Here is a 13,332-nt window from a genome sequence, read left to right on the forward strand (position 1 = left end):
CGGGGGGCGGCGGCGGGGCATTGTGGGAGTTGTAGTCCGCGGGGCAGAGGCGCCGGCGCGGGCGGCGCGGACGGGGGCCGACGGAGAGCGGCGGCGCGGACGGGAGCGGCGGCTGCGGACGGCGTGGACCGACGGCAGCAAGCGCGTCGCCGGCGGTGTGGACGGGTAGTGGGAAAGCGGACCGCGCCGGCGGGGGAGTGAACGGCGCGGGGTGCGGACCCGGGAGCGGGCGGCGTAGACCCACGGCGGCCCGCGGGTCGCAGGCGGTGTGGACGAGGAGTGAGAGAAGCCGCGCGGACCGGGGAGCGGCGAGGCGCGGACGGTGTGGACCCGCAGCAGGCAGGTCGCAGGTCGCAGGCGGTGTGGACCGGGAGTGGGAGAGCGGGTGCCGCGGACCCGGCAGCGGGCGGCATGGACTCGAGAGCGTGGCTGTTGGGGGGCACCGAGGGCGAGGGCGCCGTGGACAGAGCGGCAGGGAGCGGGCGGTGTGGACCGAGAGTGGGAGAGTGAGTGGTGTAGCTCGAGTAGGGGGGAAGCGGGCGGTGTAGACGGGAGGGCGGCAAGCCGGTTCTGCTGTCGCTTCTGGACGAGTGCCGGGTCCTGACCCTCGAAGCGACAGGCGCCGGTAGCCCCTGGGCCCCTCCAGGTCTCTTGTGGCGGCCGGGGAGCCTCGATTTCCTTGAGGCGTGGGAGAGGTCGGACTCCCCGCGGGCGTCGGCCGTCTGCGGCTGCATCGCGGGTGACCCGGGAAGCGGCGGGTGGGGGCGGCGTCCTCCGGTCCGCGGGACGTGCAGGGAGACGCCCTCCGCCCCCAAAGCCCAGCGGGGACGGTTGGGCACCGCGGGCTCCCGAAATCCACCGCTGACCGGTGCCGTGCGGCTCCGGGGAAAGTTCGGGACCGGCACGGCCCTGGTCAGGGCAGCTGTGAAGGCCACGCTGCTCCCTGGGGCTGTTTCTGCCCCCGCCTGTCCCCCCGGCTCCCCCGGCCTGCGAGGCCTCTGGGCGCCCTGCCTGGAATGTACCTGCGGCCGCCGAATGCTGCGAATAGAAGGGACCAGAGGGGCCCTGGAGCGTCGGGGCGCAGGGCCGCAGAGCCGGCCTCTTCGTTCTGCCCGGCGAGCTCCCGCAGTGGAGTCCCCGAGGGGATGAGCCGGGGTTTGCCGCCGGCATCAGGAAGTCACAGGAATCAGCAGGAAAAAGCCCACCGTGTGGGAAAACGGACCCCTCCTGGCAAGGGACATTCGGTGCTTCTTAGGCATCAGCAAGGCTGTGCACTGTGCGGTCAAGAGAGAAAAGGCAACATTGACTGCCATCGTCTTTACCTGTTATGTTAGCAAAGATTTTTTTTTTTTTAAAGCTTAATAGCATCATTTTGAAGAGACTGCAGAAAACAAGGTGTCTCATCCTTTCCTGGTGGGAGGCTGATTCGGTATAGCCCCCATCTGGGCCATTTGTTAATGTGGAAATTCCAAATGCATAGAGCCTCGGCCGGGCAGCCCGGCGAGCTGGATTATTCAACAGCCGGATGAACTTGTGTGGACTGGTGTTAAGTGAGGACCCATCCGAGGGGCCCCGCTGTAGGGTAGAAGGTTGGGCAGGTGCGGGGGAGTCTCGGGCTGCTGGGGCTCGTGGGTCTGCTCTCCCTGGGTCTGCATCCCTGCCTCCCACACTGTCCCTTCTGGACGAGTGCCGGGTCCTCTCTTGGTCATCTCGCCCTTACCCTGCTCACACCCCTGCCCCCCAGCTATGGGTTCCCCGCCTTCCTCCAGCCTTTTGTCCCTGAGGTCTTTTGCACAGATTCCCTCTACCTTGGAGTGCTCTCCTGGGGTTCTCCCCCGCCATCTTTTCAGCATTCGAGTCTCTGCTCCATCCCCGGGAGCCCCAGGCTGACCGCTACAGCTAACAGACGCCCCTCGCCTACCTCCCTCCCCTCAAGTGACCACTCCCAGTCCTCAGAGCCCAGGGGGCAGCTTCTCAGGGCCCCCGCACACCAGAGGTACTGGCAGGCATGAGCAAGAGCAGGTTGTTGGCAGAAAAAAACGGAGAGGTTACAGCGAGGGTGAAAACCTGTAAGAGTGGAAGACCCGAGCCCCCCTGAAGCCGTTTCTCATGTTAGTACGTAGCACAGGGCTGGGATTCATATCCGCGGTGCTCACTGAATCTTCGGGAGAATTTTCAGTGTGTTCAGTATATGCCTTCTACGAAGGCTGGAAGCAGTTCCTTTCAAGGCAGATTTCTATCCAGAATTTTATTATTTTTTTATTAGTTTCAGAGGTAGAGGTCAGTGATTCATCAGTAGCATACAATGCCCAGTGGTCATCACATCCTGTGCCCTCCTGAATGCCCATCCCCCACTTACCCCATCCCCCCACCCCCGCCCCTCCAGCCACCCTCAGTCCATTTCCTGGAGTTAGCATCGCTTCTGATTTGCCTCCCTCTCTGATTTCCTCTTGTCTTATTTTCCCTTCCCTTCCCCTGTGCATGGGTTTTGTTTCTGAAATTCCGTGTATGAATAAAATCACGTAATTGTCTTTCTCTGATCTATCGGAAATACCAAATTTTTTTCAAAGTTGTGTTTCTGAAAGCATCAAATTTTATGATTAACATAACAAAAACAAGGTAGGAACTTTGCCTGAACCCCAAGCAGGAAAACAAAAGAAAAGCCACCTGTAAACGATGTTCAGCTGGGGAGACCTGAACAGAGCCGATACCTGGCAGCCTCAGTGCCCAGCTCCCCAAGCGTGATGACCACTGGGTGTGACGATGCTGTCCTTCTCAGAAAACGCGTTCTGAAACATTTCGGGTAAAACGCAATGTCTCCACATAGCAGTGGATCAAGAGGTCATGGGGAGGTAGCACAGCTATACCCAAATCGGTGAATCTCTACATGGGTTATTCTGTAGGTTTGACATTTTTATTTATTTTATTTATTTTTTAAGATTTTACTTATTTGTCAGAGAGAGTGAGTAAGCACAAGCAGGGGGAGCGGCAGAGGGAGAAGCAGGTTCCCCGCGGAGCAGGGAGCCGGAAGCAAGACTCGATCCCAGGACCCCAGGATCATGACCTGAGCCGATGCGGATGGTTCACCTTCAGAGCCGCCCAGGCGCCCCTTACTTTTCTTAAAAGTAAGCTGAGGAAATTAAACTTGAGAAGAGCTTCCATCTCTGAGTGGACATGTACGTTCCAAGTCCCGTGTCTCATCAGCCCTGGTTTTTTGTTAATTGACTCCTTTCGTAACGTCATAAAAAATAAATATCCTAAGCCACTTCTCTACACTCCCTCCAGCTTGCGATCGGGCTGGTTTTTCTTGCCCAGATAAAGCAACGGATCTAATCAGCAAGTGATTTTCCTCACTCTGTGCAAAGTGGTGCTTCTCGCTTTATAGTATTCCTGCCTCTTAACCACTGTGCGATCTTGGGCAAGTCACTTAACCTCTCTGGGCCTCAGTTTCCTAGTCTGTGGAGTGGACATGGATCATAACTCCAGCGGTTGTTTCAAAGAGTGTAGGAGTCAGTAGATAATAAAACTCCCGAACAGAGTTCTGGCCAATAGTGTGTGCTCGATTCCTATCAGCTGTGATCGGGAATCGTTATCTAGCTTTTGTGTAAAATACCAAGTAGCCCAGGGCGCCTGAGCACCCGGCTTTAAATCAGGATCATCAGTAGTTCCGAATGCTTGCCACACCCAGGACACCAGGTGGGGGGTTGCACGGTGGAAGTGGCCGTGCGGAGCCCCGGACAGTGGTGGGCGGAGCGTGACTGTGTGTGTCTCTCCGGTGCTGTGGGAAGAGGGCCCTGTGCCAGTCCTCCATCCTGGTGGCCAGACCTCTGCGGGACCAACCTGCCTTTTCTGCGAACCAGGTATTGATATCTACATGCAGCCCCTGTATTTGTGGAGCGGCCAAGGTGAACAGTGGCACGGTTTTGTCCTCGGCTCCCTGTGCGTGGCGGGCTCTGTGCCCTGCGCCTGGGCTCCTGTGAGCCGGGGTAAGATGGGCTCATAGATGGGGGCCAGGTGATACCTCTCATTACTCACTAGGTCTACACTGCCCTCAGCCCAACAGGTCCACTGCCCGCTTGCAGCTGGCATAAGGGGGAGCGAGACGGGGACAAGTGACAGGGACCGAAGGAAGCGTTCTCGGGGCTGTCCTCAGTGGCAGAAGCTGTTTCACGGAGAAGGTGGGGCTTGTGTTTGGTGGGGTGGTGCTGGGGACAAGGGGGGCACATTCACAGACTGGGGGAGGCTGGCGTGGATTAGCGTGGGCTGTCGGGGGCGGGGCACCTGGGTGGCTCAGTCGGCGCAGGGTCCCATCTCTCAATTTTGGCTCAGGTCACGAGCTCCGGCCCTGCGTTGGGCTCCACACTAGACGTGGAACTTGCTGAAGATTCTCTCCCTCTGCCCCTCCTCCCACTCACGGGCTTTCTCTCCTCTCTCTTCTTTCTCTAAAATAAAACAAACGTGGCTGGTGTAGACAGGTCTGGTAGGAGTCCACTGTGTGCCTCGAGGTGACCGGCAGGAGACCCAGTGGGGAAAGCTGGTCCATTAGGGCAGGGCTGGCCTTTCTAGCAGGACTGTCGGGCCTCCTGATACAGCGTCGGCCCAGAACGGACCCCAGGTCACGCAGGACGCGGTGGTGCGGTCTCAGACCGCCGGACGCCTCCACCGCAGACGAGACACCGGGCTGCCATGGCTTGCCACCTCCGGAGCTGAGACTGCGGACCCACGCCCAGGATGGCTGGAGCCGCACATGGGGACATGGCTCGTCGGCTCCTGCTCCCTACCCGGCGGGGCCACCCCACCAAGCGGCCACGTGCGCGCCTCACTTCTCCGAAAGCTGCAGTGCCTGGCAGAGCGAGGAAGGAGGGAGGGAAGCAGAGTCACTGACCCCCAGGAAGGAGCCGAGATGCCTGCGCTTTTGTGTGGGACCTGTCCCTCTGTCTGGCTGTGCCCTGCCCTCCCCCCCACCCCACCAGGAACCAGCACAAGCCCTGCACCAGCGAGACACCGGGGATCGGCTCAGCTGAGCCCACGTGGGAGCCCGCTCCACACCACCCTCCACGGGCCACCCCGGCAGCGGACACTGACCGGGAGCTGAGGGACATATTAAAAAGAGGGCCCCCTAGAGGACAGTGCCCCCCAGAAGATCGCCAGGGGTCACGCAGAGGCATCTCCTGCCAGCTTGCACCGCGGGAGGACCCCGGCCAGGCTGACCCTGACTGATAGCACCCCCCATGCACCATGACCCCGGGGGCCCCTGGAAACGATGACTTTCTAGTAAATGGGTGTGGCCCCGGGCCCAGAACGATGCCAGTACGGCAGGAGGACACGAGGAAGGGCGTCTGCCGAGAACAGAGCAAGGGGCAGCGGCCACGCCTCCTCCTCCAGGCCGCTGACCACGGCGGGCTCACACGCCGGCCGACCACCGAGCACCACGGAGCAGACGGACCGGGACCCGGGACCCCGGACAGTCGCAGGACCCGAGGGACAGCCCAGGGCTCAGCAAACACAGGCGGTGTTTCGTGTCCCGAGTGCGCGTTTATTTTCCTTTCAAAGACTGTTAACATCCCGGCCACGCCTCCCACAGTTTGGTGCGGGACGGGGACCCGTGTTGACAGAGCTACCGAGGAGTACGGTCACCGTCTGGCACGTTCGTCACCACACTGAGTGTCAAGCCAGACCTTGCCACACACCTGGAAGACCTTTCGTGTTCTTTTTAAAAAATGCAGCTTTGATGTGACCGTGGGGGAGGGGGTCTACAAGGCTGACGTGTAAATGTTACGTCTCGGAGCAGTTGGAAGCTGGGCAAACTGGGCAAGTCGACGTCCGCCGGAGGCCTCCTGTCACGTGGGACAGGAACGCCAGGAGGGGGCCAGGAGGGGACCTGAGTTTGCTTTGCAGAACGTAGCAGCACCTGCGTGTCCGTGCCACGTGCTTTGGTCATAGGGCCCGAGCAGGCATGGGGCCGGGGTGGGAGGGCCCGGCGTCAGGGTCTACGCCAGCGCAAGACTGGTTTCCACCCAGCAGACATCCACGTTCTGTCCTCCAGGGGCCCCAGCTTGTGCCCTGAGGTGTCAGGACTGTGAGGCTCTTGCCAGGAGAACCCCGGCAGCTGCTGCCAGCCGCGGACGTGAACGAGTCCCTTCCTGCTCGAGAAGAAAACTCGCAACCGTCTTCCACAGAGGCAGCCAGAAGAACCAATCAGCGCCGAGACGGGCACCTCCCTTGTGGCTGGTGGCCGCGACCGGCCCCAGAGCTCTCAGGAGGCATTAAGGGCTGCTTTTGAACTTAAACTTGGGGGTGGATTTACATAAAGTGCTCTGTCTGCACCGTCGTCTTCACAGCGGTTTCCGTAGGGACAGTGAGATCGGCGCTTTTGTTACTGCTGCACTGTGAACACACACGCACACACACACACACATGCAGGCTCCCACTCGTTCCTCTGCAAACACGGGACGTCCCTGAATGCAGGGCAGTGCCCCAGCTCACGACCAATGTGAGCACCCGCTTCCATTCAGACACATTCCCGTTCGCGTGTGCATGAAATCGCTCTGAAACACTTGTCTGCAAAAATATCAGGAGCAAAACACGGAATCGGGAGCCCCCGCGCCACTAAAGCGTAAGGAAAGGCAAGGGAATGAGGTGACTTCTGGGTCGGTACGTTTAGCATACGGTGTATGTAACCTTAACTGACGCGTAACCTTCCCATTTCCTTACACGTAAATATCAACACCGGAAAAGCACAGGCCCGGCTAAACGGCCAGGAAAGCAGCATTCACAGTATCAACACGGCCCATTTTCTCACGGGGCTCTGTTCCCGCGCCCTTCTGTGCTCTCTCAAGTGTCCTGCGAGTTCAGGAAAGGCCCTCAGATGGAGAAAACATGTGCACGTCTCGAGGAGGAGCTCCTGATCTTGCTTAGAGGTACGGGGCTCCTGACGGGTGCCCGACACACACACGGAAACACGCAGCTCCTTACCGCTCTGCACCTCTCACGCTACGGTCCTGCGTCGCTCGCGGCAGATGCAGCCCACCTGTCACTCAGCCGGGACCCAGAAGAGGCCTCAAGTCACCGGGAAGTTGAGAAAACGAGAGCCTTTGGCAAAAGGGTGAAAACACTCCTGGGCTCAGTCAGGAATGGGAATGCCTGAGATGGGTTTTTTTTTTGAGCGCAAGAAAGTGCCAGCGTAAAACTCCGATACCGTCACATTGACTAAACTGAGCCAATCTGAACTTCAAAAAACTGTGCTAAGAACTGACCTGTGCCTGGAATTCTGACACATAACGTCCTCCGAGAATTCTTGACTATCCCAAGGGTGTCCAACCGGGGGAGGACAGGCGGCAATCCTCCCGGTAAGACTGAACAGAGTGACCGGGTGTGTTCCAAAGAGACAAGTAGTGACCACCGGCCTGCGAGGACTGACTTGGTATGGCGACATGTTGGAGTCCCCTGGGCCATCTCATGCCGACAAAAACCAGAATGTCCCCTATAAAAACTCATCTTACAGTCCCCTGGTAACTCGTGGGACACCGGAGGCTTTCTGAGTGTGCATTTCCAAGTAACAGCCTTCATGTGGTTCTATAATCTCGCTCTCAAGGAAAAGGAAGAAAAGTTCCGTAATCTGGGTTTTCAGGAAGTGATTGGCAGTGGCTCTGTTACCCCTGAAAGAGGGGAGGAGTGTGGGGAGGAGCCCCCCCAGGTTCCTATCCGGGACAGAGGTCAGCCTTCACGACAGCCTTGGAAATCTCGCAGGAAGAAAGCGAACCTCGTTAAACCATCCGACGTTTCGCAGGAATGACCACGGCCCTGACAAGCTTGTCCCCTGGAAGTGGCCCCTTTGGACGGATGGGCCGGCGGCGCAGACACACGGACGGGCAGACAGACGAGGACCATGCTTGAGGGGTACACAGAGATATGCACGCGGTGGGCCGCCTTCATCTTCTCCCCCCCCCACGGGAAACCAAAACAAGGACCAGAACGTGCGGCGCACCGTTCATGGCAGCATTCTGGAGAGCTCCCCAGAGGACTGGGACGCGACGTTTGTTTGTTTGTTATGAAACGTCTACCCTGAAGACTCCTGAGACATACGACAGCTTCCTCTCTTGTCCTAGAAGTGCTCTGCTTCCACCATTGCAGCGTTTGGAAAACTGGCCGTGGAGGGAAGAGAGACCATGTGTGTGCACGCGTGCGCGTGTGTGTGTGCGTGTGCGGTCGCCGTGGAGCTGGCGGTCACTGACTGCTCCCAGCCTCCCTGGAGAGCCTCCCCCTCCCCAGCACTTCCGACACTAGAGAGGGACACGTAAAACCACACAGGGATTGCTAGCTCCCCGCTTGCAAATGGGCTCAGAGTAAACACCAGCAGCGCTCGGCGTAAGGTGTGCAGAATTTAGTGTTTGCGTATGGTCTCAGGCTCTACGGCTAAGCCCAAAGGCAGCTGTCCTCTTCCTTGGTCACAGTGTCCTCATCGCCACCGCAATTTCCCTGCGGACCCCAAATGCTGCCTCTGTCCCACCTCTCCGTACTCAGGGCCAGCCGCACCGTGATGCCGAGCCACCCTCCAGGACAGGTGACTCATCCATTCTATTCCCAGTGACAGCACAGGGGGACACCTCCTCTTTGGGATGTGGTCCGGGTGCGGACCCAAGGTGTCCGAGCGCAGCAGCGGGGTAAGACCAAGTCCTCCGCACCTGCCCCATCGCCGTCCATCACAGGACGTTCTTTAGTTCCTAACGTAAATCTTCTCGCGTTTAACTTCCGCTCTTGGGTGGGAGCAGAGCTTTGGGTCTCCCTGGGCATCTGGGGGCAAATCGGACTTTGTCAGGTGTCTCTGAGGGAAGCCTCCTGGCCGGAACTCGGGGTTCCGTTCCCCTTTACCCCAGCCAGACCAGGCGGCCATCTGACAGTGTGCAGATGTCCTGGCGGGTGGTTAGGGGGCCCCGCATCTCCCCGCGTCCTGGTGAGACAGGGGGCTGGCCGCGGGGTCCGCCGGAGGCCCGTTCATGGCACTCTTGCTTCTGTGTCTGGAGAGCAGCTTCTTGTTCAGGATCCTGGAGAGTGTCGTCCCCTTCCTCCGGGCCCCCTCTGGCTGCTGCAGGAACACGAGGTCATTGTGCGACTGGCTCATGCCGGGGTCTTTCTGTTGCTGTCGCCGGCGGAAGAACAGCTTTGCGCCTTTCCTTAAAATCCCTCCTGCAGGGGGGAAGCACAGGGGCCGGTCAGGTGGGCTGTGGCGGGAACGCAGGGACCACTCGAGCAAGATGAAAACAAACAAGGACATTTGAGCGGCTCTAGTAAGAGCGGTTTCTGACTTTGCCGTGCGGTCGCTCTAGCCACCCGGGAGAAGCTGCTGGAATCTGGCCTGGACCAAACCCGAGTTTTCAGGATGGACAGACTCTGAGCCCAGAAGCCATGAGCTGGTCAGGTGCAACCCGGGGAGGCCTCTCTCTCTCCATGGCCTCCTAGGCAAGACTGATGGCGGTGGGCTGTCCCCCTCGGGTCCCCCGGCCCCCACCCCCAGAAAAGACAGCCCTGCTATGGAAACCCCAGCAGGGGTCAGATCACCTTTCCACCAGCCCGGAAGTCATCGCGCCCGCGTGTCGGTGCCGGTGGCTTTGGACAAGGCCGTCTGGCTGTCGGGGTGAGGGGCTCTACAGCTCGTTGGCAATTCGTTATTCTCGCGCTTGAGCCAACAGATACTTGAATGTTTGGGAGGGACCCCGAGGGACATCTGCCGGCTCTTCCGTGTGGAATGCGAGTGGGCAGCGGTGGAATCAGGCCCAGCCCCGTGTGCGCACTTGGAACAGTCAGCACATCAGAGCATTCAGCCCGTGACCTCAAGTGGCCGCTCGCGGGAGCTAGCACCGAGGACGGGCATCCTTCCGCTCTGGGCGCACCCCAGAGCTCCGGAGCCCAGCGGCAGAGGCCCAATGTCACCTGGTCAAAGTACTGAAAAGCCCCCCCCCCCCACCTTCTCTTTGGATATAAGCAAACAGCCTCTTACCCAGAGTCCTGAGGACGTGTGTACAAGGATCTAACGGGGGGGCGGGCGTGTGCAGGGGTCTCCAGGACAGCAGGCAGGGGAGGCGCACGAAGGGGACGACAGGCGTGTCCGTGGCTCTCCCTCGCCACGGGCCTGCTGCGCTACATCTGGGGGCCACAAGGGTCTGTTCCTAGAGCCAGTCCCATCCCCATAAGAAGTGGCCTGTGTCCCGAAAAATCCCCTGCTGGGGAACATTACACCACCGGTCACCAGCACCGGCTGGATTTGACGCTGCAGCACAGCCGGTGGGGCAGGGGCCCTCGTGCCGACTGCTTTATTCCCCAGCCTGTCGGATGCCCCAGGCACTGGGAAGGGCTCCAGCCAGACCGGGTTACCTGGGGTCGCTGAGGCCCAGGACATTGATTCTGAGCTGCAGGAACCTACTTTAGGCTCAGCTTGGGGTCCCTGAAGGGCACATAAATAAGGGGTCCCCACAAAACAGAGGAGAGGAAGGCAGGGAGGTCCCGCAGGGATGGGGCGTCCCGGGGACCGCGTCTCCAGAGCCCACTCCAGGGGTCCGTGCCCTGAAAGTCGGGCGGGGGTCTGCAGCCAGGGGCTGGGTGTGAGCGCAGGTGCTGTTCTGGGTTGATCATGTCCCTCTGGAATTTGTGGGTTGGGGTCCTGAGACCCCCCCGAGACAACAGAGGGGATTCATCAACAGTAAATCCAGGCGGGCGCTCCACCAACAGGACGTGTCCTTACTCAGAGAACTGTGGACGCAGGGGTGCCCGCGGGGAGAGCGCCCATGGAGGCAGGCATGGGGGTCACGCTTGACCAGCCAGGGGAGGGCAAGGACACCAGCGGACACCAGACACCTGGGGAGAGCCCGGAGCAGAGTCTCCGTCGTCGCCGGCAGGAGGCCCCTGGACTTCTGGCCTCCGGAGCCGGGACACTGTCCGTTTCTGAGCACAAGGCTGTGTGCAGCGGGAGAGACCAGCATCTGGCTGCCGGGAAGCACGGTCCGCCCCAGATTCAGGGGAAAACCAGAGCACGGAGAGGGCCAGGAGGCAGCTGTGTTCACAGCTCTCTAGGAAGGGAATCTACACGTTTCTAAGCCATCACTTTCACTCTTTTAAATGAAATTGCACTTGGGGCGCTGGATGGCTCAGTTGGTTAAGCATCCGACTCCTGGTTTTGGCTCAGGTCATGATCTGGAGGTCATGGGATCGAGCCCAGCATCGGGCTCTGTGCTAAGTGGGGGGAGCCTGCTCAGGATTCTCTCTCCTTCTGCTGGTCCCCGCGGACTTGCAGGCATGACTTGCTCTAATAATAAAAAAAACTTCAAGATTGAAATGACTAAAACTCAAATTCTTGCCATATTAAGATGAATTATCAGGGACTTCTAGGCTGTGAATAAAGTCAGGACAGTGGGCAGACCCGTGTGCCGTACGGACTAGAAACGCTCGTGCCCGCTGCGGTCTGTCCCACAAGCTAAGGTCTGTTCCTACACGTCCCATGGTGGGGCCTGTAACGCGCTGCCTGCCGCACTTCCGTCCCCATGTAGGCTCTCCGAGCAGGTCCACAGTTTGGGTAAATCTGACTGTTCCATATTCATACAAGAGCCAGGGGATGTCCCGTAACTTGACATGACTTGTCACGGCTTCTACGGGGACACCACCACCGCCTCGGATGGAGGGGTCGTGTGAAAGGAGGGGCTGAGGTTTGCAGATCTGTAGGCTGGAGCCCTGCGCCTGCCTCCGAGGGGTGTCTGAGGGAGATCTTACTCCTGGCAGTCATGTGCCGGGCCCCGCTAGCAAGGGCCCCAGGGCAGAAAGCCCATGTGCTCATGCATGGCTCCCCTCTGTGCGTGAGACCTGCTGTCTGAGCTGGCAGGGGACGGGGCAAGCAGGTGTCTGGTCAAGGACACCTGCATGGGCGGTCACCGGGGAGCCTCCCTGGGAGTGGGATGAGTCTCGGTCCTCAGAGCATCCCAGAGCACAGCCCTGCACTCCAGCACGGACGTGGATGGGCTTTCTGGAACGCTGTCAGTCTTGACGTGCTGGTAGCGCGTGTAAGACAGGACGCAACTCCCTCCCAGACCCACAGCTTGATTCCTCAAACGTGAAGAATGACTAGCGTGAATGAAGTCATGCCTTTCCCCTTTCCAGATAAAATGTTAAGATCGTTTAGATCTGGGGCACGAATCACAGTGACCTTTGGGGGAAGTAGAGCCAGAACAACAAGGCCACGGAGGGGACACAGACCCTGCCACTCCGTGGAGGTGTGGGGGTCAAGGACAGACATGCCAGCACACACCCCTGCCAGCTGGGAAGGGACAGGGAACGGAGCTTCCTCAGCTCCCCGGGACCGTGCTGCTCGGTCCCCGGCGTCTGCCTGTCCAGCGTGCCCGGTGACTGAGTCCAACACTCATCTGTCCCGCGAGGGCACTCGGGAGAGGAGAGGTTTAACTGTGCCTCCGCCTGTCCTGGCCCAGAGCACGTCACCCTGGATGGCATGCTTGGCCTTCACACCATCGGCTCAGCGCCTTGAGAGCCAACGCCCAGGGTTCCCTCGGGGAGAAGACGGCAGTCTGTCCAGCCGGCTGGCCCGCCCCACAGATTTCAGACAGACCCCAGGATGGCGTGAGCCGCTTCCCTGAAACGTAGCACCTGTGGTTCTGTCTAGAGAACTCTAGCTAAGATGGTAACTAACAGTTTGGAACGTCACCCTTGCCTCTGGGCCCCCAGAGTCTGTCACCTTTGTGGATGGGGACGGTCACAGGGCCTGAGCAGGAGGGGCTGGAGCGCTCCAGGTTTTACAGAGCGAGTTCCAGACCGTCTCGGCCGCTCTAGCAGGCACGAGCGAGAATCCGACCTCGCCCGCCCAGACCTGAGCCTTCGAGGCTCCTGCAGGTAAGATCTGGAGAGGAGGTTCGTGGAATTTGAAACAAACAGCCCCAACGTCTTAAATGGGGGACAGAGGAGAAAAAAAGAAATCTTCCCCTGGTTCTAGCAAGGTTTAAAAAAAAAAATCACAAATGGGCTAAAGAATAAACAAATAGGAAAAATATCAAAAATAATTCCTCTAAATGGGAGCTTTGTATAGCAAATATCTGCAAATTTATTCTCATTTGCCTCCACCGACCCTAACAGACGTGAACAGGTCACCGGAGAATCCGTCGGAGAGGTCGGAGGACAGTGACCAGAGTCACTGGGCACCTTGTAGTTTGCTGTCCGCAGAACAGCTCCGGGAGTCAAGCCAAACCATAGACCGTACGTGTAGAAAAGGGACCGCTTGTTAGAACAAGGGCCCGGCGAAGGGAACGGTGTGTGGGCACTCGACCGGGCGTGAGGCTG

The 13,332-nt window shown here is 59.2% G+C and overlaps 1 protein-coding gene across 3 annotated transcripts in view; it reads right to left on the reverse strand.

The window, feature by feature from the left end:
- Positions 1-8,399: 8,399 nt before the first annotated feature.
- The window catches only part of C2CD2 (C2 calcium dependent domain containing 2), a 49,597-nt gene continuing 44,664 nt past the window's right edge, over positions 8,400-13,332 (reverse strand). For 2 of the 3 annotated variants that reach the window (XM_032355788.1, XM_032355803.1), the window contains exon 14: positions 8,400-9,186. In XM_032355788.1, coding sequence (XP_032211679.1) covers positions 8,924-9,186 — 263 coding nt within the window. In that variant the 3' untranslated portion in view covers positions 8,400-8,923. The remainder of the gene's footprint in view (positions 9,187-13,332) is intronic. The other variant, XM_032355794.1, reaches the window with a different exon arrangement.

This window comes from Mustela erminea, chromosome 1 (genome assembly GCF_009829155.1).
Source record: "Mustela erminea isolate mMusErm1 chromosome 1, mMusErm1.Pri, whole genome shotgun sequence".
Taxonomy (NCBI): domain Eukaryota; kingdom Metazoa; phylum Chordata; class Mammalia; order Carnivora; family Mustelidae; genus Mustela; species Mustela erminea.